The sequence below is a fragment of the Coturnix japonica genome, chromosome 1, assembly GCF_001577835.2.
Source record: "Coturnix japonica isolate 7356 chromosome 1, Coturnix japonica 2.1, whole genome shotgun sequence".
In the NCBI taxonomy this organism is placed as follows: Eukaryota; Metazoa; Chordata; class Aves; order Galliformes; family Phasianidae; genus Coturnix; species Coturnix japonica.
In genome coordinates this window covers 137,626,204-137,653,055 of record NC_029516.1, presented here as the reverse complement: position 1 = coordinate 137,653,055, position 26,852 = coordinate 137,626,204, and the positions used below count along the sequence as shown (strand labels likewise).

General features: G+C 40.1%; 1 protein-coding gene across 1 annotated transcript; it reads right to left on the bottom strand.

Moving 5' to 3' along the window:
* Positions 1-753: 753 nt before the first annotated feature.
* Positions 754-26,436, bottom strand: OBI1 (ORC ubiquitin ligase 1). Its single transcript, XM_015851595.2, has 6 exons — positions 26,252-26,436; positions 20,102-20,237; positions 17,043-17,134; positions 15,136-15,384; positions 12,026-12,114; positions 754-3,150 (listed from the first exon to the last, which is right to left on the bottom strand). Exons 1-6 carry the CDS (start codon positions 26,321-26,323, stop codon positions 1,662-1,664), a joined length of 2,127 nt encoding a protein of 708 aa, XP_015707081.1. The 5' UTR covers positions 26,324-26,436; the 3' UTR covers positions 754-1,661.
* Between the last annotated feature and the right edge of the window lie 416 nt (positions 26,437-26,852).

Here is a 26,852-nt window from a genome sequence, read left to right as displayed (position 1 = left end):
CAAACAATGATTTTTTTTGTTAAAGTTATTTCTTGAATAAAAACAAACAAACAAAAAAAAAACAAACCAACAAACCCAAACCCATCTAGAATGAACATACCAATATCCATGTATGCATCATGGCGTCAAATGTAATTCTTGTTCAAACTGCTTAACTTTGCAAAAGATGAGCCAGACAAAGTCTATTGAAATTTTCCAGGTGACTATTACTCTCTTCAAGGGGACAAAAGGCAGTGTATGGATTTCTCATATCATGTGTATTGACGAATCAAGGATTTCTGTTTGTAAAAAAAATGCCACCAGAGGCCTATAAAGAAAGAAAACTGGCATCTTACAATGAAAAGTGCCCTTCAAAAGATTTCAAAGATTCCACCACCACCTCCTCACAAAAACAAAACCAACGGAAAAACCCCACCAAAAAACAACCACACAAAACAACAAAAAACTCTTAAAACACAATAATGCAAAGAAACCAATTTTGCTCTGCTGCTTAATTAGGTCTCCTGCCTGTAGTAGGCCATCACATTATGTTGACCTATGCAATACTTTATGGAAGAGTCACCTCCAGAGAGGCTGAAAGCCATTTCCATCAACTGTATTGATGCTGACACTAGAATGGTAATACATCTAACAAGGAGGAGAAAAGGAGATTTTATTTTTTGTGAACAAGCTTACATTTATGTTTAACAGAACTCAGATATCTTCCAAATTATATATTAAAAAAAAGTTTCCCAATTCCTTTTTTTTTTTTCTTTTTTCTTTTTGCTAATCCTACATTTGAGAGACAACATCAAGGATTACAGTGCTTATAACATGTTTTATTCAATTCACATAGAAAAGCATGCAGTATTAATGTAAAATGGTACAGTATTAATGTAAAATGTTCAGTGCACATTAGATAAACAAGTCATTAGCATACAAACCCATTTTTATGGTCTACGCAGGCATACTGAACACATTTAGAATAACAACGCTTTTTGGGAACTAAATTAAAAATTGTGCTTAACTTCAAAAAATACAAGCCACGTTTGCAAGTGTTAAAGAAGCAATGTTTTCTAACTGAACTAGTGTAACCCTGAAATGAAAAAGGCTGCTACCTTACACCTACTTAAAACAAGAGTTCTGGTACAGTACAGTGCCATGGAACAATCTAAGCAGCAAGATTTCCTCTTGGAGGCAAGTTTTATGGCAAAACCGACATTGTTTTATAGCATTTTCATGAATCCATAGGATATATAGCCAGTAGCTGCCTCGCACACACAAAATGTAATCTTCATGAAAGGAAAATATAACCTTTAAAGCAAGTTCTTACATAAATGACTGATGTGACAGGATCACTTAAAACTGTCCTGCTCAAGGGAGCCACTCACTGTGCTAGCAACTGGAAGGTCATGAAACTTGAAAATTCAGAATTAAAAAAAAACAAAACACCACCATAAAAATTCCAAGTAAACAAAATGTCCAGCCAAAGAAGAGAATTTGGAATGGTTCTTCCCTAGGAAAGAGCTTGTAATGGGTAAGGGAATGTTCAGTTTCCACTCAGTTGGAAGAAAGCAGGATCAGACACTCCATGGAAATCATTAGAAATAGCAAGTTCACTTGGTAAATATTAAACATTTGCAGATTGATGGCTTTGAGCCACATTTGATTTCCACACAGAATCAGTTTTTGGTAGTTTTTGATGGACTAGCACTGGAAAGGCTGCTCTGAATTTTCCTCTTGGTCGACTGACTGCCATTTTTATTTTTCTTTTCAGCAATAAAGGAAGGCACCCAAGGAGGACTAAGTTGATTGTGCAGGTCAGATGACATCTTTAAAAAGCATGATCCAAACTTTTGTTCCTCAAACAGCCTCTGTGAGTTACTGAATAGCAGGCTCTGGGAAAACTCTCTTTGAAATAAACAGTTTGGAGGTTTAATTTCACTATTTTGGCCTGTAAATAGTGGGAAGTGGTCATTCACATCTAGTCTAGATGGGGTTAGGACGGAAAACATGGCAGGTTTCCATCCAGATCTGTCAACTGATAGATCGCTCGTTTCTGAGCACTTCATACTCTGTTCTTCATTCATCCCTTCCAGCTTCTTCTCAGTTTCATCTAGAAGCTTAGAGCCATCTGCTGACTTCGAAGAATTATCAAGATCAGAGGACTTAAAATTATAGCATGGACTCTTGCTGTTGTCTGATTCAGACATCATTGAGTCCAGCTCAGAAATTTTATCAAGGTAGGCAGCATCCATAGATGCCTCACTGGAGGTTCTTGTGCGATTCATTTCCGAAGAGCAGAGAGTATGTAACCTTTTAGGCAAGCCTGAACTTGTTTTATCGTTGGACTTTGCTGATGTTTCATCTGACTGACCAGATGCTGAATTTTGCGCCGACTCATCAAAATCCAAGTTCTCTGTGAAGCTACTTGGGCCTGTGCCCCAAAAACCTGATTTTCCCACAGAAAAGCAGTTTAGCTTCTTTTCACTGCTTGTGCTTTGTTCTTGAGAATCTTTGCTGCAGTCATCTGAAGTGTCTGAAAACTCTTCAAATTTTAGCTTTCTCAAGAATGTTGATGTTTTCTCTGTATTTTCTTTTCCATCAGGAGTGTTCAACTGAAGGCGACTAAGAGACAGAAAAGGAGTGCATGGTGCTGGAAGATCGTAAAGTTCTTCATCCTTATACGGGGTACATTCCTCAATTTTATTCCACTGCTGTTCTAAGCAAGTATCCATCATACTTGTACTATTTTCATCTAGATGGACACCCTGACATCCTGGAAATAATTCTTTCTTTGGGATACTCTGGGTGTTTGAACCATTTGAACCATCCTGACTCAAAGAGCTTGAACATGTTCCACTATCTGCTAGCTGTTCAAGAGCGTCAGGACTCTGACTGGTAGTCACAGCTGTTTTCTCCTCAACCTGGGTTTTCAAACATGGAGTGTCTTCATTGCTCTCAGTTCCTTTAGCATCTGCAGAAAGTGCTTGTTCACTAACAGCACTTATGGTCTGAGTTCCTTCACCTGCACTTTTCAGCTGTAAAAGCTGACACTCCATTTCCTCTATATACTTATCACTTCTTTCCAGTGCCTTTTTCAGACGGTTCATTTCACGTTCGCTTTGTTCTACCTTGGACTGAAGCGCAGCTATGGTAAACCTACCAAACCTGCAAGAAGAAGAAGGGAAAAAAAAAAAGCATTAACCTGGAAAAAGTACTGGTGCTCTTCTATTGTGTTAATTTGTAAACAAAAGCGAGTTTCAGTTCTCAGCTAATCGCAAAGCAAAACAAATAAATCGGCATATACAATGTACAGGTTGCAGTGAATACCCGAGAAGCCAGAATTAAACTATTAGTGGTAGTAAGGTAATAACAAGCAGATTACCCTTCCAGGGGCTGGTTCCATCAATTCAACTCAAATATGCATGAAGAATTATCCCCTAAAACAATGGCAAAGATTTATGATAACATTTGAACAGTGGTCCACATCTTGAAATATTTACATTCAATCATTTTCCTGCAGTACAGCAGTGTTTTACAATACAATTCCTACACAATGTCACCTTGTCAAATACAAAACGCAGAGATAAAATTCAGGAATTGCACAAGTCCTCCTTTGAGGTGGTTTCAAGACTTATGCAGAACATTTCAATTACGTTCTTGTTAGATATACAGCTTCTCCTCAGTCATCGCGTGGATGGTACTTCTGCTTTTTTTTCTTCAAATTTTACACCTGGAACAATCTAATTTCTTTCTCAACTCCAGTACAAAAGAAGTGCCACTTCTGGTTTGTTAAAATTGTGTGTTTGTGGTGCTTCCAGCTTGAGCACATTTTGAACTGCAAAGATACAGACCTATCTTCCCTCCCCATCCTCCACCAGCTTTCAAGCCTGACCTTCCCCAGAGGGCAGGTGAAGGTTTCAGCTATATGCCCTGACTAATTCTAACCTGTCACTGACAGGTAAACACCAGGGAATTTCCTGCTCCATCCAAGACTTTCAATTTACCGAAAGGTAAAACAATTAAAGTTCTGGTATTATTAGGAAGGTGGAAAGGACCTGCAGCCACCCTAAAACTCTGCCACACTCTGTGTTTTATATCACAAATAAATGACAATTCTGCATTTTGGCTCATCACTCACTTTCCACCTTACAGATTCATGTTACAGCACAACTTTATATTCTCTCTTCCAGCACAAAGACTGTTTCCACCCCATTTTCCCCATAAACTTCCTAATTCCACATTCTTATCCTTTCATAAAAAGCTCTCACTGTAACCTTTACACCAACAAGGTACGAAGGAGGCATATCTATAGCCCATGATTATGCTGGTGAAATACCTGTAAATCCTAGCATCCATTTCCAGCAAGAAACTAAACTCAGTATAAAGCAGCAGGAGACTGTTTTGTGCTTACAACTGCAATGCAGTCACACCAAAAATGGGAGAAAGGAGTAAGGGGCATCACAAGCCCTGAACAAGTTGGGCATGAGAAACCAGATCTACTGATGTATTTCACTGCTCAGTTACTTGGGCAAGTAACTTAATGGACTTAGTGGAAGTAAAGATCACACCACAGTTGATACAATTTCTTTCACAGAATTGCTACTAGACCACCTTTAAATTCAAAGCAGACTAAATTCCATGTTTCACTGTTTAGAATGAGAACGTTGATGTGGTGTTATGGTTTTGTAACTTTTACTATTGGCATTCCACATCATAACAACATGTGGAGCACAGAGAAGAAGAACTACACATCCCAGAGGACCTCACAGTCAGAGAGGGAAATATGTCATGGAAGTGACGCTTGCTCTCTCTCAGTGCCTGGCAGCAGGCGTGGGTGTGCTTCCAAGCCGTGTGCCTTCAATTTCAAAGTAAGCTTCTTGGTCTTTGGAAATCTCTCTCTCTCTCTTATTTTACTTGATTTATTAGCCTCAATTTTAATTAGACTGTATTATATTGTGTTACCTTGCATTCTGATATCATAGTCAGTAAAATAAGTTTTCCTCCTTAGATGGTTGCCGCTGCTCCGTTTGTTTCCTTCAGCCCAGCTCCCATCTCCCCACCCCTTTCCCTTTATTCCTTCCCATCTGGGGTAAGGGGGCCCACAGGCATACCCTCCCCTCCTCCTCCCCGGCCCTGGACATAGGTTGATCTAGATAACTCCGTGACACATGGTAAAAATTTTTCTGCCAAAGCAACTTGCTTCGTGGGAACTTGCATCAAAGCAAGTTACCACAAATTAGCTCTAATCAATTAACACTGTCTTCACAAAAATGAAAGTAGCCTGTCTCTCTTCTGCTCATCCTTTGTGTAACAAGTTTTCTGATTTAACTGTAGCAGTTTTTCCATTCCTGGTTTCATTCAACAGGGAAAAGGGAGAAAAATGGTACAAGACTTCCTTCTTACTCCATATGAAACCAGATACAAACAGAACCATAGAGAGTTCAGCAGTGTTTTGCTTATATTCTCAGGTGAAGAGGAGGTTACAATGAAATAAGCATCCTCACATGCAACTCATTTTGGTTTATTTCCCCCTTCATTAAAAATAACTCAGATTTTGGTTTAAGTATTGAGATAGACTCTACAGCATGGCAAGAGTCCAAGCAATATAAAGAAGTATTTATTTTGCCTTTCTCTAACAGACTTTCTCATGAAGCCTTACAAGAAATCAACTCCATATACTGCTTAATAAAGGATACAAAAATACTTCATCAGTTTAAGGGTCAAGTGAGAGACAGGGAAAAATTATCATACAGAATAAGCAGGATTTTATGGGGTCTGCTGTAACACATACTTTGACATAAAAATTAAACATGTTTACACTTCTGTGCATACCTGGCAACTCCTTTTTAATGGAAGAACTGTGTAATATGTTTATTTAATGCAAACAGCATTAGTGACAGCCTGAGATTTGCTTATGAAGACGAAGCTCTGTATTCTCAAGTGCAACTTTTATAACAAGTGTCTTCAGGTTAAAAAAAATACAGTATGCTGTTCAAAGCCAAATAGCATCACTAATATGTTAATTGTTGTAGAGGGATGTGCTTGAGAATTTTAGTTTTAAGAAATGGAGCATCAGACATACCGAATACAAACCTCTACAGTTAAACACCGAAGTAGTAGATGCCTTCTTGCTCCTGTTTAGAGACTTGAATTCGTTTATTTCCCTAAGTTTTCAAGGACGTGAATTTTTAAGAGCCACAGTACAATGCACATATTTAAAAACCAACTACTCCAGATCAGAGGATGACAGAGGTATTCTACTAAGTGATCCGTCAGGCTGGCCCATAGCTTAGAAGACATTTTTTGCCTAAAGAAGCCAAAACCTTCCCTATCTCCTTAATCAAACCACTCTGAGCAATTTCCTCTTCTTTTCTCCTCAGATGTACACTCAGCTGTGCCTCAGCCCAAGCTGTACTTTGGCGATGATAACAAAATACAGAACAGTTACATGAAAATATATGAAAATTAGGCCTGATGCTTTTGATAAATTATTTTCCCCAAAATTATTAGAATCGTGTCACACTTGGGAACAAGATAAGACATCCAATCAGTAGAAAGAAGTTCAGGTATTCAACACACATGACAATGAGCCCCTTCCACTTTCTCCTGCACAGACCACGCATTTTCAGTGCTGGGGCTTGTTAAGTATCTCTTAGAACAAACCCTTTGTATCTCATTACGTTTGTTTCAAGCATATCCTTTCTATAAAAAACTGAAAGACCAGAGAAGCCAATGGTCATTCATCATAAATAAAGACATTTCAGTAAGAATTTATCTTCCAAAATTGGCACCTAGTGATATTTTAAATGGCCAAAAGTCACTGTTGGCCTCCTGTTATCTCTCTGATGGACAGATTTTTCTATAGGTCCTGTATCACAACTGCCAGCTGTGGACAGATGTACTGGAGATGTTTAGAGTCTGAGGTAACACTGAATGTTTCGATGAGCACCCAAACCCTGTATTTCAGGACCTTTCTTCAATTAGTCGTACCCTAGAAGCATTTTAACTTGACACCATCACTAAGAAAGTTAGCAGTTTGCTCATCTACAGTGAACAAGAACTAATATAATATTTGAGCAACTGACTTTCATTATCTCAAAGCTGCTCCCTTTATTAAGGTTGAATGCTCCTGAAGATACCAATTTAGGAACAGTCTGCAAACTTTAGTAGTCTCTCTCCTTATAAAAGATAAAATGTCTTCAGTTGTTTCTTCTCCCTGTATCTATATGTGTGTTTTTTTTCACATATCAGCGACCATTGACTATTGCAGGCATGTTCAGTTTAACCCTTAACTTCATATGAATCAGCTTCAAACCCATACAGCTTCCTATAAACCTTTTTTTTTTTTTTTTCGTATAGTAAGCAACAGAAGCACAGCTTTCCTATATAATCGTATACAAAAGACTAGGACTGCATGGATACCATGGCAGATTACTCTCCTGTTCTAATCACTTGATGGTCCAAAATGGAGAATGCTTTGAGGCTCAGAAACATAAGAATAATTCATCCTCCAAGAGAAATAAAGGCTGGGAAGTGGGCAGTGACAACATACAGTCAAGGCTTGTCACAGATTGACACTAGGGCTATATCAGTACATCTGTACTCAGTTCCATCATTTACATGTACGTTTCATTTGTATTTTGCAGTTAGAGGGGAAGTAAGAGCTAGGAAATCCAACAACAAAACATCTGAAAGCAATATCATGTTTTACAGCCTTTCTTTTCATGTATCAGATATAGCTGGAGAAGAATGAGTTTTGCAGTCACTTTCTACACCACCTATGAAAGGCCAACTGCAGCAACATCTTGACAACATCCCAAATTATATGCAATCTCCTTAAAGCAGTGTGTGATATTTATACAGGCGAGTATGAAACAAACAAACAGTTACAGTAAGCAAGCAGTAGAGAAAGATACTTGAGGTCTCTCTCTTTTCCTATTTCAGATCTGAAACTAGAAAAAATGCATCAACAATGCAATTTGGTTCAACTGAATAAACAGCCCTGGGTATTGTCTACTATTGCTTTCATTTTGCAGGAAAAGACTGGCTCACAGAAGAAGGTATGCAGCAACTCCTCCTTTAAGGAAACACGAGAAACACTTTCTATAGCTTATTTCCTAAGCTTTTAGAGAAACAAGTTCTTTGAAAATGGCCACTCCTCTGGGACAGCCAGCTTGCTGGGAGATTGAGAGAGTATCCCAGCTTTCTATTCAAGAAGATAGCTGCCCTGTGGATGCAGATTACTAGAAGCCTACTGGTAGGCCCAGTTACATGCAAGCTGAATTGAATAGCCTGGCACAAACTGAAATATTCGAACTGAATAAAGAGTAAATGTTACGCAGAATGATCTAAAAAGTCAAAAGCCTTAGATTTCAGTGTGTAGATACCCAAAGTCACAAACCTAGACAAGATAAACAATAAATTTGGGTAATAATTTTTTAAAAATCAACCAGAATAGGACAAAACAAAACAAAAACCCTCAACAGATAATGCTACAATTTTCAGCATGTTTTCCATACTGGGATTTTAACTGGCAGAACAAATTAAATATTTAGGAAAAAGAATCCTAGGAAGCCTAAGAGTCTGATGCAAGCTAATTTGAATCTAACCATTCATAAAATGCACTGTACCCTGGGGCAGATGGACTTGCTAGTTATATTCCTTCAGGTAAAAAGCAAATATTCCTTTGCCAAAAATGCTTTTAGATTCCACTGTGCTTTGCCAATTGGCCTAAGAGTCTTCTATTTTAAGTAGAGTTGGAAGTAGCAGGGCTTCATCATCCTGCAAACTTAAGTTTTAGTTTTCCTATTCTGTACCACTTTGTACCAGAAAAAACAAGTGACAAAAAAATCCTTGGGAGAAAGAACAAACAAAGAACAAGCAAGCAACCACCAAACAGTCTGACTTGCCTGATAAATGGAGACCAACAAAGGTCTCTGATAAGAATCAGATCAAGAAACTTATCTCTATTGCTTTTCAGGTTTATATTCCAGCTATGTAGTACTTTGGTAAAAGTCTCTGCCTTCCCAGTATCCCAACTGAGAATATATCAGCAAGACTGTTTCAGAAACAGAAAACAAAAATAAATAAATAAATAAATAAATAAAAACAATCAATAAACGTAATAAACATTTTAGTAAAAATCTGCCATTGCTGCATTTTTTCAGTAGGTTATAATGGATATGATCAAAGAAAAACCAACTTAAGATTATGATAAAAGGAAAGATGTCTGCTGATCACTGAAAAAGGCTAACTGTATTTTCCCTGTGATGTCAGATGTAGAGCCTATGTTACAAGGGGATTATTCACTTGCTATCAGTGCTTCCTTTGCTATAAAGCAAAGCCTAATCAAATGATTTTAGTTGCAATATTTAGCTTCAGCATTATTAAGCTGCATTACATCTGGGTCAAGGGGACTGAATAATGACAGAACCTTTTCCAAACAATTAGATTTAAATTTCAGTCCGTTAGCTAGCTAGTTGTTTAAGCATGAATCCATATCTAGCAACCCAAAGTTCGCTACAGAATATAACAAATAAAAGAACGGCCATGACATTAAATTATCTAATTTGGTAGATGTTTTTAATTGTATTAAGAGTACCATTCAGGAACTTTTCCCAAAACAAACACCTGAATACTGAATAAAATACACCAAAACCAACTGCATTAGCAAAATAGTGTACCTGCACAAAACCAGTTTAATTACAGTGATGTTGTTGTGTTCTTATGTTAATGCTTTAAATTCTGATTTCATAAGCAATGTAAGTTATTGCAACCACCATTCACAGCATGTAAAGCTTAGTTTAAAGACCTCAGTATTGGGTATCAAAGTCCGCCCTTAGGTCTGGTCTCAATATTGACTACACTAATGACCACAAGGATCAAAGACAGCTCTCTCATAAAATCTGCTAGCAACACAAAGATGGTAGAGACTTTCTGCCATGGGACTGGAATTCAAAGTGATTACTTAAAGTTTGACATAAACATCAAAACATCCACCTGAGGAAAGCCAGTAAGTGGGTCAAGTTCCATACTCTGCAGCAGAAATACAACATGAGGTCGCAGCGTAACTTTTTCAGAAGCTGTTCAGCAGAACTAGCACTAGCCACTCATGCTAGAAGCCTCAGTTAAAATGAAGCAATAAAAGCAGTATTGCAAGATAAAAGAACGTTATAACAAGACACGACTACTCTACTCAGTGCTACTGAGGCCTCATTTATAATCTTATATCCAGCTCTAAGAATCAGAACTCCTGAAAACCACAGACAACAGAGGGTAGAGCAACATCATCTAAATCAGATGCTTACTTTTCCTAGGTCACACATCTAGAAGAGTTGCATGAATTCAGTCTAGAAAATAAGGACTGAATAGGTAAAGACAGCATATAAAAATATTAAGTTCAACGTGTTTTAGGATTTCTTTCAGCCCGTTTTTTTTTCCTTGAATATACTTAAATACTTGTAGTAAACCAGCTAGGTCAAAATGAAACCAAAGTTGAAGATAATGGAAGTAGAGTACAGACTAGAAACTGCCTACGCTTTTGAAGCATTTGAACTGTTCCTGAGTCAAAGTCTGATCCATGCTTAGTATGGGCAGAAATTCACTCCTAAAACACAGAAAGGATGTGAGTATTATGGAGGCTAAAAAAAGTTCTAACAGAGACATGAACAGGCAAATCCAGATGGCATCAGAGCTGTGAAAGAGGCCTGCTCTGTCCTGTTTCCAGTAACAACTGACTGTTACCTGTGCTTGCAAAGAGGAAAGTCGTCAGCTATTCTTTTGGGTTGCATGGACAAAAGATGGTAAAGTAACCAGCCTGCAACAGTCTCATTCTTTCTCCCTTGATATCTCATCTCTCTGACAAGCAGGATGCTAAAACACAAACAAATTAGAAGAACAGAAATTCTTTCTACTGGGGAGTTTACCTGACCTTAGTGAAACAGAGTAAGGGTAAATGATCTGGTCTCTTCTAACTCATCTTTTCTAGGATTTCTTTAACTGCATCTGTTTTCAAGTTTGCCATTTCATAAACTTCCTCTCAAATCTTATAGGAGAAAGGTATTTCTTGCCATTAAATCCCTTTTCATTGCCAAGATCTTTAACAGCGCTCTATCTCCTTTATTAGTGGACATGAGAGTAAAGTGTACCTTTATACATTTACAGCACAAGGATCATGCATTTGCTTTCTTGGGGCCTTGAACGACTAATAGCTTAGCAAGGAAGCTCTCTATAAAGGAATAATTTCATCTTCCATCAAGTTAGTTGAGCTAGAACAAAATCCAGAGAGCTCTTCTCTGGCATTACTTAGATCCCTCTAGCCCCCTTTCCCAAAAGCACTATAGAAACCCTTGACTAATGCTGCTCTTAGCTTTCAAAAAATATGATTGCTTTGCATCAAAAAGTACTTTCAAGGAGATGGACTTCAGCACACAGTTGTAATTGGTATGAAACAGTTTCTGCTGTTTGAGGTCATCACTGATGTTTAACTGCTCAGGAATATCAAGCAGACATCAGCTGTGGGAATGACGCTCTTATGCTGCAGAAGCCTGATTCTATGCATCTTGCTCAGATGAAGGCTGTCAGGAACATTCCTTGAATGACCAGCCTAAGTTCATACAACACATTTTGAAGGCAACAAAAAGAAGAAAAAAACCCTCAAACCAACCAAATACAAACAAGCAGAATCTTGGCTCACAGGAGCAAATCTACTTTAAAAAAAAAAGATGGAAGATTTAAATGAGATTTCTTAGTAACAAAAAATAAGTTAACTGTAGGATTAAAGTAATAGCTCCAGTTCTCCAGTACGAGACAGATAAAACAGAACAACACCATTTGTGGTCAGCACATATTCCTTTACAGCAGACTTGCTGTTATTCTGTAAGTTGCATTTGTCACCCAAGTCTATGAGGATGAAAACTCTAAAGTCTGCCTTGTGACACATATGTAATGCTATGTACACCATCAGAGTTTTAGGTTCAAGTCGTACAACAGTTAAAGAGTCTATAAATAAAATATAGCAGCTTTTAAAATATTCACATACTTTTGGGGTGATCTACTATCAACTTCAGCTTTTAGTCGCAAATTCTCTCTTAAAAGGCTATTGTTCTCCATGCTCAGTTTCTTATTTGCCTAAGGAAAAGAAAAGGAAAACAATAAGTATACAATAAAACAGAAATGACTTCTAATATTTATAGGACAAGCTGTTTCTGCTTTTTTTTAAAGAGACAGAACTAGAAATGTGAAAGCAGGAAACAGCCTTTAGACAGGGACACCACTTAAAAATCATCATGGGAAATGGCTTGCAAAACTGAATAGCGAACAGACATTTTTAATTTATATTCCCAAAATACACTGCAAGTGTCCTATCTAGGGAAATAAACACAGCTATGTTAGTTAGTACAGAAAGTCATTAAGGAGATGTACTAATGGCAATTCCATGTTTTTTTTCCACATGACTAAATACGTTAAGTACATTAACATTACAATGTGCAGGTATCAGCAAAACTAATGTTGAACAGCTTCCTCCATCCCAAATTAGATTAAGATTACTTTGTTTTTTTTTTTTGTTTTTTTGTTTTGGCTTTTTGTTTTTCAAGTAGTTATCCTGTGGATGTAAATCCATTATGACAAGCTATTTGCAGTTTTTCTTTACTTTCTTCCAAGACCTTATGATTAAGACTCTTGATTCACAACTCTTCTGCTCCTCGAATTGAGGTCAAATCCTTCTTCTCAGTTCAGACAACGCTCTTGTTAACAAGGTACTTCATAGAAAGAACTTTCCTGCTGCTGTGTTTCAGAACAATGATTGCCGCCATACTAACAAGTAGAAAGAACTCTTTGAACTTAATAGCCTACTCAATCTCTGTATGTAGAGAACTGCACCAATCCAGGACTTGTAACTCATGGCCTCACTCAGAGAATGCTTTCCACTGAATACTTGAAGTACAATCTCAAGTTAGACCTGAAGAAGGGGCTAAGAAAACAGGTTCATGAATGAAGTATCCTTTGTTGGAAGCATCAAACAGCACAAGAGAGACAAAAAGCTCTAAACGCTCATACAAATATTCCCAGAAACCTTCTCAGGTAAGACTAAGGTAGTGTGGGATGTTGGGGAAGGAATGAAGGGGAATTAACTAAACAAAACTCAAAAAAAAATCCTACAATATTCAGAGAGGAAAAAACAAAAAACCCCACAGATTTATTGTATAGAAGGAAGGGTGAGCCCAAAGCTTTGGTATTAGTACGTCAATCCCTTTACTGCACATTAAAAAAACTAAGAAAACAAAAAGCTATCCAGAAGGTAATGAATAAGAGCATCAAACCATTTTATATCAAGGCCAAGACCTTTCTCTCTTTGCAGGGACACAGTTCTCCCAACCACAAAGTCAAATAGGAGGTGAACAACTTGCATGAAGTTGCTACATAGGGATCTGCTGACACATGGCAGAACTGAACCTCCCCAGTCTCCTTCTTCTAGAGGCTGCTCTAACCTCCAAGCCTGTAATCTGCAAGGCATATCTACATGCAGTAGCATCTAAATTTATGAATTCACATAACCTCGTCATTAGTGCATGTGCTTCATCTAGTATTTCTACCACAGTGCTGGTGTCAGTACTTTCAGATTTGCTATGACTCTTTTCAAAGTTAGTGCGTACTCCGGGAGCCTCTGTCCTAGGACACTGAAGGATAATGGTGACTCATTTCCACCCTCAGTCTGGTTTAGAGAATGACAGCAGCAGTATGTTTTGAGGGACCCTGTCTCACTTGAGAAGAGATGCACGTTTGAAGCTCCTGTGTCAGGTATTTTAGGGAATAAGGAAGGTTCTGGCTCCAGACTGATTTTATGTGGGAAAGAGGTCTCTGCTGTTCAGACTGGGCTTGGTCAGTGCACTCTTATTTCACAGGTCAAATGTGGTCTAAAAAGAGCCAAGTGATTTTATATATTTCCAGAACTGAGCAGCTGCTCTACATGAAACAGACTGAAAGAAAGTGACTGCATTGGAGGTTTGGACTTGGTCCCTAAAACCCATCTAAGCCACTATTTGTATCTAATCCTTAACCAAAATCAGAAACTCCATAAAAATCTTTCATTGCTAAGGCTGAAGTTATATTGCAGGAAAAAAACAAATCAAAACAAACCACCTTTCCTTCCCCAGTCTCTGCTACATTCTAATTTTATCTCATCTGTGAAAAGGAGTTATAAACCTCTGTCACCACAGAAAAGAGACATTACATTTTAATGCTAAGGAAGAAAAACAGAGAACTCTTTGCAGGCAATACCCTTTAGCAAGTTAGAAATTACTCTCAAGCTTCTGAAGTATCCCCTCTCAGAAGGCCAGCTGTGTCTCTGCCTTGTAAAGCTGAAGTCCAAACCTAGCTAAACTATTCAAAAAGCTCATCTTGGAAACTCAAGTTTACTTTTTGGTCACATTTAAGTGTTTCAAAAATTTTATCTGTTTTAGTCAGGACTAGAATTTCCTTTAGATTATGAAGATACACATCTAGGAGTGTTCCATTAACACTGACAACTAACATAACAATGACAGAATGGCATAATGCGCACCTCTGAGTTTGAAGCTACTAATTCTTAGAAAAGAAAAAAACAGTTCTTGAATTTATTTATTTATTTTTGCAAGAAAAAGCTGCAGGCTTCCAGTGAAGGATGCTCTGGTTATAAAATGCTGAAGCTTGTCTATTTTTGGTCAACAGGTCAAGTTACTCTGTCTCAGCAAATTGCACCAAAAATATTGGCTCGCTAGGAGGGCAATAGTGCAAAATCCGCCTCAGCCAACTGTACTGTGTTTTGGCCACTGAATGTTGTAAAATAGATATATTATATAGATTATTGCAAGCCTGAAAAATCTGGCCATCAATACTGGTGACAAGCACTGCTATAATCCAATTATCCAGTCACAGAGTGACAGAAGAGCTTAGGAAGAGCCACATGTAAGGCTCACTAAAACAAGCAATAGTATCTGACACTTGCAAATGCTGTATGGAAATACTATGATGCATCAACAGCCACTGGAATCCAATTTTTTCCCTGTTTTTTCCTGGATCTATGAAGCACCCAGAGGTCATGCCAGCTCTCACCCCTTCAACTAACATGAAAACTGTACTTCAAGATGGATGAAGAAATGTATTTTTTACCTCCTTTAACTTTTCTACGTTATCTATCACTTTTTCACATATATCATTGGCAGCTTTCAGCTTTTTGCTCCATTCTTCTGGGGTTTCTGGGCCACTGGTACTTGCTTCATCTGCTGATTGGCTAGTTTCTTCATTTTGGCAACACAAAGCTGGTACTGTAGGATCCAGAAGAGATTTCAGTTGTGTCTGTAAATTGAGATTTCTGTCTCTCAGTTCCTCCACTTCTTTTTGCAGGGATTCTATTTCATCCTAAAGGTGTCAGAAATTCACAGGAGAGATTAATTAAATAATGATGGCAAGTTTCCACAGCACTAATGAACCATTGGTTCTTCAGCAAGCCCAGATGCATGCCTTCACTCATGAAACTAAGTACGCTTATGTGTGGTGCTCCAGGCAGGATTTTAATCAATTTGCACACTCAGGCATAGGGAAGGTTTCAGCAAAGGGAATCCCTTGACTATATAAAGGACCCTGAATGAACCGATGGTCAGTCCAAAAGCTTCGAAGCATTCAGCAACATTAATCTATTATTAGGGCGCTCTGTGGGAGGATTTCCTGTACAAAGAGAGTTCTTAAGGTCATCCTCTGCTGACTCATTTGCTGTTATTTGAGAACAAGATGAGAGAGCCACTCTGAAACATTACATGTTCAGATGCTGAAAGTCTTGAGATTTAAAATGGACAGAACACTGCCTGGAAGAGGCTGCTCCAGCTGCACAGGAGTAGAAATATTTAAGGAAAGACTGCAAAACAAAGAACAAAGCTATTAGCTGTAACAATCTGAAGCCACAGAGAAGCAAAAGCCTACTGTTAAAGGGATAAAAAGTATGTAATTTATCCTGAAAATGTCTTCTTTACTCTTTTCCAACTTAATACTTGCATTGCTCACGTTAAGATTACTAAAAGAGGTCATATTATAGCATTTATGTAGATTCAGGATATATCTGCACAAATAATCAACCTCTACCATCCTCTTCCACACCTCTTCCCCCCCCCCCCCAAAAAAAAAACCCCACAAAACCAAACCCACCCAATAAACAAATCTCAAACAATAAAAAACCTCACAACCATTTAAAAATAGATTCTATTTTTTTTGAAAGAGGTTTATGTTATTTTATGTCCATTTGTGTGATTCTGGAGTTGACTTAAAAGAAACAAAGGAAACTCCTTTTTTGTGACTCCTCTATGAAAGAAGCTGAGTTCCAGGCCAACTTGTCATAAAGACTTCCCCCACATTAAGGATACACATGGTGTCCATTTCCTTTCTCTCATCCTCCTTGCTATGAGAAAGGTTTCCTTGAAAAATGTGCTAAGTCTTCACACTGCTGCTAGTAAGGAAACAATAACTGAGAAGATAAACTAAGCATATTCCTTATATATATTATATATATATATATATTCCTTATATGCCTCTTAACCTTGTTCTTATTTTTCCAGTCAGAGAGTAGAAAAACTTCCGAGCATTCATCCACTCTCACAAAACACAATAAAGCAACAATAATGAAGTTCACCTACACCAGAATACTCCAGGAGCGTTTATTCTTTAAAAAGAAATTCAGATTCCATAAGCAACAGGGAATCATTCAGAAAATGTTAGTACCCAACATCCAATACGCATAAAAGAAATGCATACTACCATGGGATTGAATTTCCACAGCCTCTGCCTGTAGTTGGCTACCTCTTGCTTAGACAGAATATCACTGTAACACTGCAGGATCTACCCAGCTGCCAACAAACACTCTCCCCTAGCCTAAGCTAGAAAGTGTTGCTTTAATGCATCTGAGTTTCATGTAGATACAGCACTGCTCAAATTAAAAACACCAGGACTCAATGCAGGAGAACCAGTTGCATACAGTAATTTAACAGTCGCAGTTCATCTGGGAAGTCACAATGCTCCTGTGTGCTTACCTCATATTCTTTGTGGAGCAATTCAAGCCTTGTTTTACGTAGGTGCTTTCTAACTGCTGGACTAAATGTAGGATCACTTTCACTCGTTCCTCCTAAAGCAACACAGAAGAAAAAAACCCACCATTATTATTACTAGCAATCCACCTTGCAATGCATTTCATATTGTCAGCTACAAATAAAGCTAATATTGGATCAATCTACTAGCATGGGAAACTACAACCTTACATTTTTAAAACAGCTTAGACAGAATCTATTAGTGATGTTTAGAAGACAAAATCCTGTCTCACAGCAGGAAGACAACATTTGAATTTTTTCAACTTTGAATTACCCTTGACAGATTCATGCCTTATTTAAGACCACACTGTTAAAACAAATATAAGGGAGGGCATTGTGGTTTAACCAGAAAGCATCTTAAACACCACACACTGGTGCTTGTTTACTTCTCCCACTGGGTCAGAGAACCCAAAAAAAAAAGGTAAGACTCATGGTTTGAGACAAAGAGTTTAACATGACAGAAAAAGAAGGGATAATAACAGTGATAAAAGAACAAAGAAAGCAAATGATGCACAATGCACTTGTTCTCCACTTCCTGACTGATGCTCAGACACACCCTAAATAGAGTTCCCCCTGTTCCAGAGCAGCCTGGATCAGCCTGTGACAAACGGTAGGGCTGCATTTCCATCCCATTGACAGTAGATTGCAGGTGTACTGGGTGCTCCTCCAAGAAAAAGCAAACTGGGGCCTGCACTCTACTGCCAAAGGGACTGAGAAAAACACACTGGCAATATCAGTTGTGGCATACCACTTGGCTGCATTTGACTCCAGTTCATATAGTAGTTCTAACATGTATGGTACACCAGCACTCAGCAGTGGCATGACTTCACTCAGGCCACGATAATCCAGTCAGCCCCCACACTCCACTGGACTTCTGCAATGCCCATATGGGACTACTGACGGGGGAGCAAGTCTGGCTTGCGACTGCTTGGCTCTCCTGCTGATGAATCAGCTGATGAATGGGAATCTTGGAGTAATCTTTCTTAAAGTGCTGAGTCACTTCCAGAGTATTAGGGTCTGTTCCCCTTTTCCAATTGTTTTGTCAATGTTCCCTTCCCTAGAGAAGCATTCCAGATGCCTGGCTTCGTAGCCCACTAAATCTAGACTCCTGGCCCAATTATCCCAGCCTCAAAGCAGACAGGTGACAATGTGCTCACCTTGATGACAGCTGAAATCTTTTCACATAACTCACATAGGGATAGGCATTGGGTGGTTCTTGTCTCATTTATAACCTCTGCCTCTTCCTCCTCCTGTTCTTATGATGGATCTGCTTCACAGTAGTCTGTCTTATCCACTTCCTCCTCTTTCCTCTTCTTGGTAGGAAGTTATTTCCTTGCTAAATGAGCTGACTTTATCATCCATTGTTTTGCCTTGTCTACAGGCATAACTGATATTTATATGGGTTGGTTATCCAGTTCAGCTATATGACCTGCTGCAGGGGTTAGAGAGGGTGAAGGAACAGAGGAAAGTGTCCCTCTTACCTCCACTATAGATTGGCTCACTGAGGGGTAAAGAGTGTTAACTGTTAACAGTTTCTGAAAGATGGCTCCCAAAATACAGAAATGACAGCAATGCTGACTACAAAACCCAGATTAGTCTCACCACAGGTAATTTTATCAGAGTACAGGCCAGTATTATACAGTACAGCAAAATGATAACTTTAATATACAGCAAGTAAGGTGAACTTGAAGATCAGGAAAATAAATATTGTGACAAATATGTGTTTACATGCTCCAGTCAGATCTATTGATATCTCAACCCTCTGAGCCCCATGCTGGCCACCAAAGGGACTGTTGTAGCTTAACCCATCAGGCAGCTCAGCACCATGCAGCTGTTCACCCACTCTTCAACTCTCAGTGGAATGGGAGAGAGAATGAGGAAAAAAAAAATAAAACCTGCAGATTGAAGTAAAGATTGTTATACAGGACAGAAAAGGAAGAGAAAATACTGGTAACATCAGTAATAAATATATAATAAGAATATATATTAAAAAAAAATATGGACAACACGACTGCTCGCCATCCACTGACTGAAGTCCAGCCAGTTCTGAGGCAAACCCTGCCTGGGGCAACCCTAGTTTTATCATTCAGTATAATGTCACACGGTATGGGATATCCCTTTAGCCAGTTTAGGTCAGCTGTCCTGGCTCTTTTCTCTCTCAGATCTCTGTGCACTCCCAGATTCTCACAGTTGAGGCAGCACAAGAAGTTGAAAAGTCTTTGATTTAGTATAAGTACTATTCAGCAACAACTAAAACATCGGTATGTTATCAGTATCATTCTCTTCCTAAATCAACAACGCTGCACTACATCAGCTCCTAGGAAGAAACAGAACTGTATCCTAGCCAAAAACAGTACAGAAAGGAAGAAAAGTACAGAATAAAAAACCAACACACATACATTTATTCAGCATATGACAGCATATTTTTCTAAAGGCTGTTCATATATATATATATTTCTATTTGAAATAAATAGCAGTGTTGGTATTTTATGTCAAGTCAAGATTCCAGTATTTCTCAGCCCTGAGGAAGTTCGTATCCTCATTCAAGTTCTGTAGCTTTGTCATTCTTAAGCACCTTCAACATTTTCTTAAAAATAAAGCAAAAAAAGACATGGTAAACAAAACCACAAAAACAACCAACAGTTAAAAAGAACACATACCCTTTCAAGATTATGGATTTAAGTACACAATTTCTTGGCTAGATGCTATCCTCTTAGGTCAACACAAAGGTAAGATGTTTAAAGTTACATTCATTTTATCTAGTTAAGGTCATTGTCCAATCCATGATTGCAAAAGAAAATTGCAATGGTGGGGTGCTTTCTGCCTTACAATAATCAATTTGTTATTATACACGGTCTTTGCAATATTTATCTTATAGTTACTATGCATACTTCCAGCTAGATCATGCTTTGATGGAAAAAACACTCAGATATCTTTGGAAACAAAAGAATCTTCTCCAGCAGTAAACACTAAAAAGTTATTTCAAAGCCTCAAATTGTCCTTACCTATAATTTCCTTGCAAGGATTTTCAGGTGTGATGGGAATCCTGCAAGCTGGACACTGATTATTGTTCTTCAACCAGACTTCAATACAAATGGAACAGAAGACATGGTTGTTGACACAGATTACTGGGTGCCGGACCTTTGAGCATCAACAAGGAGGAAAAGACGGGGAAAAGAAAAACAAACAAAAAACAAACAAAAAAAAGAACAGAAAGATGCTATGAATACTTAGAAACACTTTCAGATAATAGAATACAAATATATACTACCCCAATCTCTCAAAGCAAGTCTAGACTTCAGGAGGAAAGTGACACTGCTGTTCCTGACTAGGAGTGGTCTCCTGACTTACAGCACCAAATTTCCCTATTATTGGAGGTAGTACAGCTACAACTATCTTTGCAAAACTAGAGATCCTCAGTTCTGTGTGCTCATTGATATACAGTGTGAAAGCCATCTTGAAGAAGAGCAGCCAACCACATCAATGAAATGAATTCACATTCCTACACAGGGGAAGACTAAAACACGTACATTCACTCATTTCCAAAAGAAAGGGAATGAGAGAGAGCTCCTAGCAACAATCAAGACTTGGTCTTGAGAGCTATCACTGAAATGATCAACATCATAAATCATCTCTTGTGTCATTAGTGATAGGACCAGAAGGAATGGTTTCAAGCTATGGAAGGGGAGATTCAGGCTGGACATTAGGAGGTATTACTTCTCAGAAAGGGTGGTCAGGCACTGGAATGGACTGCCCAGGGAGATGGTGGAGTCACCAACCCTGGGGGTGTTCAAGGAAAGACTGGATATTGTGTTGAGGGACATGGTTTAGTGGGAGCTATTAGTAATAGGTGAACGGTTGGACTGGATGATCTTTTAGGTCTTTTCCAACCTTGGTGATTCTACGATTCTATCTCTAGCCTGCATATAACCTGCTTTATGGAAATAAACTTTTAAAAACAATATTGGGCAAAAATATAGACCAGAAATATGAACCAATAATCATTCATGAAGCCTTCTGCAAGATATGTATTGCTACCAGTCATTAGAACAGAATGGGACAGCTTAAATATCAGACATAGTTCCTTTCAAGAAACATCCCCCCTCCCCACCAAAACAACAGAGTAAACAAACTTTTGCATTATTCTTCCATGTTATCTGGGGCCAGATGGAATTCACCTGAGGTGCTGAGGGAGGTGGCAGAGGTAATTGCTAAGCTACTTTCCACTCTCAGTGGTTCTGGTCAAGAAGGGAAGTCTCAGATGACTGGAGACTCATGAATGTGATGCCTATCACTAAGATTTGTAAGGAGAATCTGTGGAACTATAGGCCTATCAGCCAGACCTAGGCATCAAGGAAAGTTACGAAACAGACCATCTTGAATGCAATCACACAGCCGGTCATGGTCAACCAGAAGGAGATCAGGCTCAGCCAGCATGAGTTTACAAACGGTAGTTTCTGGTTTACCAATCTCACCTACTTTTATGACCAGGTGACCTACCAGGTGGATGAGGGAAAGGCTGTTGATGTGGTCTACCTAGACTCCATTAAAGCCTTCAACACTGTCTTCCATGGTATTCCCCTGGAGAAGCCGGCAGCCCACGGCTTGGACAGGTACATTCTCTGTTGGGTAAAAAAATCTGCCTGGATGTCTAGGCCAAGAGAACGGCAGCAAATGGAGTTAAATCCAACTACTGACCATTCACGAGTGGTGTTCCCCAGGGGTTGATATTAAGGCCTATCCTGTTTAATACCTTTATTGATGATTTGGATGCAGAAAATTGAGTGCACTACAAATGACAACAAGCTCATGGAATGTGTTCATCTGTCTGAGGGTAGGAAAGCCCACGGAGGGACTCAGATAGGCTAGATTGATGAGCTGAGGCCAATGGGATGAATTCAACAGTATTAAGTGTCAGGTCCTGAACTACAAGCTTGGGGTGGTGTGGCTGAAAAGCTGTATAGTGGAAAAGAATCTGAGGATGTTGGTTGAAGCTCATCTGAACATGAGCCATCAGTGTGCTCAGGTGGTCAAGAAAGCCAACAGCATCCTGGTCTGTATCAGAAACGGTGCAACCAGCAGGAGCATGGAGATGACTGTCCCCTGTACTCAGCTCTGGTAAGGTTGTGCCTCGTACTGTGTTCAGTTTGGGGACCCTCACTACAAGGAAGATATCAAGACCCTGGTCCATAAAAGGGCAACAAAGCTGGGTCTGGAGAACAAGTCTTATGAGATGCAGCTGGGGAGAGGAACTGGGATTGTTTAGACTGGAGGAGACTCGTGGAACACTTTATTGCTCTCTACAGCTACCTGAAAGGAGAGTGTGGAGAGGTGGGCATCGGCCTCTTCTCCCATGTAACTAGTGATAGGATGAGAGGGCACGGCCTCAAGCTACACCAGGGAAGTTTCAGATTAGATATTAAAAATAATTTATACTCCAAAAGCATTTAGTTAAAGCATTGGAACAGGTTGCCCAGGGAAGTGTTGGAATAACCATCACTGGAGATGCTTAAGAAAACAGTACATGTAGAACTCAGAGACATGGTTTAGTAGGCAGTATCGGTGGTAGGTAGACAGCTGGACTGAATCTTAGAGGTCTTTTCCAACCTTAATGATTCTATGATTAACTATAAATCCAGTTTGAAAATAAGTATGGGACAGAGAGACTAACTACAATATAGAAGAAAATGACTTTTCCTTATACCCATACCTCACAGAGGCATGTGTTACAACTTACAGTAATATAAACTCTCAAATCTTACAATACTTGACATTCATGTCTATATTAAGGTTCTATAAAAGAAATATTTGCTATTCCTTCATCACTATATTTGCCCAGTAAACATCTTCTGATACTCAGAGGTAGCAGCACCTACTACTCATATACAACGGATGTGAATTAAGAGCCATGTCTGCCAGCTCCTTCTCCAATTTGCTTTCTGTGCCTCTAACACACTATAGGATTATTGGTAGTTTGAAAACTTCTGATAAGACCACCTAGGAACCTCAGGACTGTCTATACACAAGCAGAAAGTCAAGTTACTGAAGGTGTGAATAGAAAGACTAAATGATTTCTGCAAGCATCTGTACATTTTCACCTCTAATTAAGGAGGCTTTTTTATGTGATTAATGCAAGCATTAGCATAGCAATGCTTTGTAAACATCTGAATATTTCAATAATATAGATACATAAAAATACACCCTTGTTATTTACTGCTTTCTTTACCAGAAAAAAAGCTTTCTGCAGTTTTCCACCAGCAGCTGAAAGAAAAAAAATATGTATTTATTCTGGTAGCTCTTCTTTTTCATCCAGAAGCAGCCATTATATGAGCATTGTTACACGAATGGCTCTGATATGCAGAAGAAAACATACAGTAGCCCAAACAGAAGAACACATTTCAAGAGTGTAGGTCTCTACCCAGGGGGGCAAGAGACCCTTAGTTACCCCAGACTTGACATGGATGTATTCTTGCAAGTAAATGTTGACTTCATAACTGTAAGTTACAATTATTACTCTCCAGAGGACAGTGCTCCTGATTTATATATTTACACGTTTCATCTCAGGGCTGAGGTTTATACTTGTCTTAGCTCGCAACTGGCACAAAGCAATCCCTGCAACAACAGAAGGAGCTGCTGCTGAACTGACATCGGGAAACATAAAAGCTGGGGGTGCCACTTCCCTTCACAAAGTGACTGAGCATGTGACAAGCCTGGGGTTGGGGGATCACAACACACATTACTAAAAAGCATTTTACTTGAATTACAGCACGTTTTCAGTTCCTTAATTGACTGCAGTGACTGGAAAGGCTACAGCTTATTTGAAAAGGCTTGATCAGCTAAGGAGAATTTGAGTATTGTCCTATTTTTTCCTGCCACACAATGTGATTCTTACATGGATCAAAATCTAATCCCATATACATCTACACCACACTCAAGGCTCTTCTGGACCTTCAAGCAGTATGAACTGAGGAGCAGGCATGTGGAAAATAAGTACACTGATATCAGAGAATGAACCCCTGGACACCCTCAGAGATTTCAGTGCACCCAGAACCTCATGCTTGAACCCAAGCAAATCACTGCTAAAATCAATCTGATGAGACCTTCAGTCAACCTGCAACAGGGATGCCTGAAGAACTCATGCAGCTTCTGATCTACTTGCCAATTACGAATATAAGAAGTTAGCCCAGACTACCTTAAAAGAACATTGATTACAAAAAAGCAGTTAATTCTTTATGTTTATTCACTCATCTTGCAGATATACTTGGTGCTAACGAAATCCACTAATGTTCTCACCCCAAAAGAACTCTGCTTCCTTAGATACAGCATGTGGATGACAATACTGGAGTTTCTACTTAACACCTCTTTTTAACCCCTTACCACTATACACAGTGAAACCACTGTTTTGCCACTAATCCTCTACAAGTTTTGGAGATAGCAACAAGTATGTCCTGACTGCAGTGTTGGCTTTATATCCCATTTGAAGTTCATGTTACAAAATACCAAAGACCAAAACCTGTCAAGCCCCAGAACCCCCTTCTGCTCTACTCTATAAGATAGTATGATTTTCCCTTATTCATGCTAGATAGCTCTTTATTCCCCTCTAAAAGTACTCTTGAAAAGAGAAGGGTTATTTTCTGATTCTTTTCTGTGGTGTTTCAAGCTGGAGACAAAGATTTGTATTAAAAGAAAAAGGACAGCCACAGCAGACAGCTTTGGCAAAACCTAATGCATCTGATAAAGGAAGTATCCAAAAGTCTTCAATATAGATGTCATCACTGGATTCGCATACATAATTTCAAGACATTATCTCAAGTGTGAGATACCAAGAAAGAAAAGTACAGAAATCTCTTCCAGTACAAACTCAACTACCTCAATTCCTGGTCAGTTCCAGAAGTGATGAGAAAGAATGAAGCAATGGCTTGAAATGAGCAAGTGGGCTTACAGCAGAGTATGAATGAATCACAGAATGGCTTGGGTTGAAAAAGACCACAAAAATCATCTAGTTTCAACTTCCCTGCTGTGTGCAGGGTCACCAACCACTAAACCAGTCTGCCCAGAGCCACATCCAGTCTGGCCTTGAATGCCTCCAAGGATGGGGCATCCACATTTAGATTATGTTGGAAATCACCACAATCAGACTTAAATTACTTTTCAAAGAGCATCCACTTTGCATTACATGCACAGCAAACTTATGTTCTCCTCTGTTTGTATTAAAAACTCAAAAGGAGAGATAAGGGAGAGAGAAGGACTACATTCCTGCCTTGCTTGGCCTTCAGTGAAAAAGCAAGAAAAGACTACATGTGGTTGACAGAAGCAGCACTGTCGAGGTGGACAGCTGAATCAAGAGAGGTGTCCAACTACTACCACTACCAGTGCCATACCTGCTGCGTGCACTAAACACACCTCTTTGGTTCGTGGGCAAGCAGAACAGGCCTCAGAGGCACACCCACGTGGGGGAAGAATAAAGAGGGTGGTAAATACCACAGTACAAACATGAAGGTTATTTCTTCACTTGTGATTGCTGATGTGTTTTAAGAGGGAACATACAAAACGATAGGGAGCAAGAAAAGAACCCACAAAACAGCCAGCAATGGCAGCTGGCTCCAGGGTGTTTCAGAGCCAAACACACCCAGCAGCTCTGAGAGAGACGAGAATGTGACAGAGACCCTCTCAGGCCAAAAAATCACGTTTACTCCAAAAGCTGTAATTCTGCTGAACGGGTTCTACACCTCTTCTTTGTTCTACCTGGCCTCACACCGCCCTCACACACATACCTGCCGTGCATTCTAAGCTGCCCCACCTCCCATAGCTATCAGAAGACAAAACCTCAAAATCTTTACTCCGAAAGCAATACACCCGCAGTCCGGGTTTCGAGCGGTGTATGTGTGTGTGTGGAAGAGGGAAGGGGGAGGAGTGGCGTCTCGGGGCCCGTGGCCCTCACGGCTCGCAGGGACGTCCCGCGGGGTTCCCCCCACCCGCACGGTGCCGGCAGCCCCTGGGCCACGATTCCTCCCACCCCCAGATGGGATCGCCCCCTCTGTTCGTATAGAGCACGGCGGGATCTCCGAGCAGGCGCGGGCCGGCCGCATTCCTCCCCCCACCCGAGCAACGTGCGGGCGGAGAGGGCCGGGCAGCGGCCGCCACGGGGCCGTTACCTTCCCCAGGCAGATGTGGCAGGTGATGGGTAGAGTGAGGGACAGCGTGACGCTCGGGCCGTGCTGCGCCATCGCCGCGCCGCCTGTACGGAAGTCACGGAAGAGCGAGCGAAGGAGAGAGCGAGCGGGAGGGAGGCAGCGCGCCGGCAGCCCCGCTACGGCAAGCCGGCGAGGCCAAGTGACGCCCGGCGCTGGGGAGGGGGAGAGGGGGGCGGTGCGCGCGGTTTTGAAGTGCTCCCCTGGGGGGCGGGAGGGAGCAGCGGGAAGCCCTATCGCCGACCTGGCGGCTCCCTCATGGCTCCTCTATGGTGCCCCACGGCTCCTCGCGGCCGTACCCCCGCGTAGCGCCGGGCCTCGCCGGCCCTCGCTGTGCCACGTGGAGGAGGTGGCCCCTGAGGGGCGTTAGGTGGAGGGAGGCTGCGGGAGAGCAGTTTGGGTCCTAGTCTGCCGTTCCTGTACAGGCTGGGAGGAGTGGTCCTTGAGAGCAGCTCGGCAGAGAAAAACCTGGAGGCCCTAATGGACGAAAGACTCAACATGAGCCAGCAGTGCGCTCTGGCAGCCCGGAAAGCTAATGGGATCCTGGGCTCCATCAGGAGAGGGG

Bases quoted from the DNA above. Each gene is read 5' to 3' on its own strand.
- OBI1 (XM_015851595.2), bottom strand. From the start codon at position 26,323: ATGGCGCAGCACGGCCCGAGCGTCACGCTGTCCCTCACTCTACCCATC. The intron at 20,238-26,251 runs GTAACGGCCCCG...TGATGCTCAAAG, and splicing joins GCCACATCTGCCTGGGGAAG to GTCCGGCACCCAGTAATCTG. The intron at 15,385-17,042 runs GTAAGCACACAG...TGACACCTTTAG, and splicing joins TGCTCCACAAAGAATATGAG to GATGAAATAGAATCCCTGCA.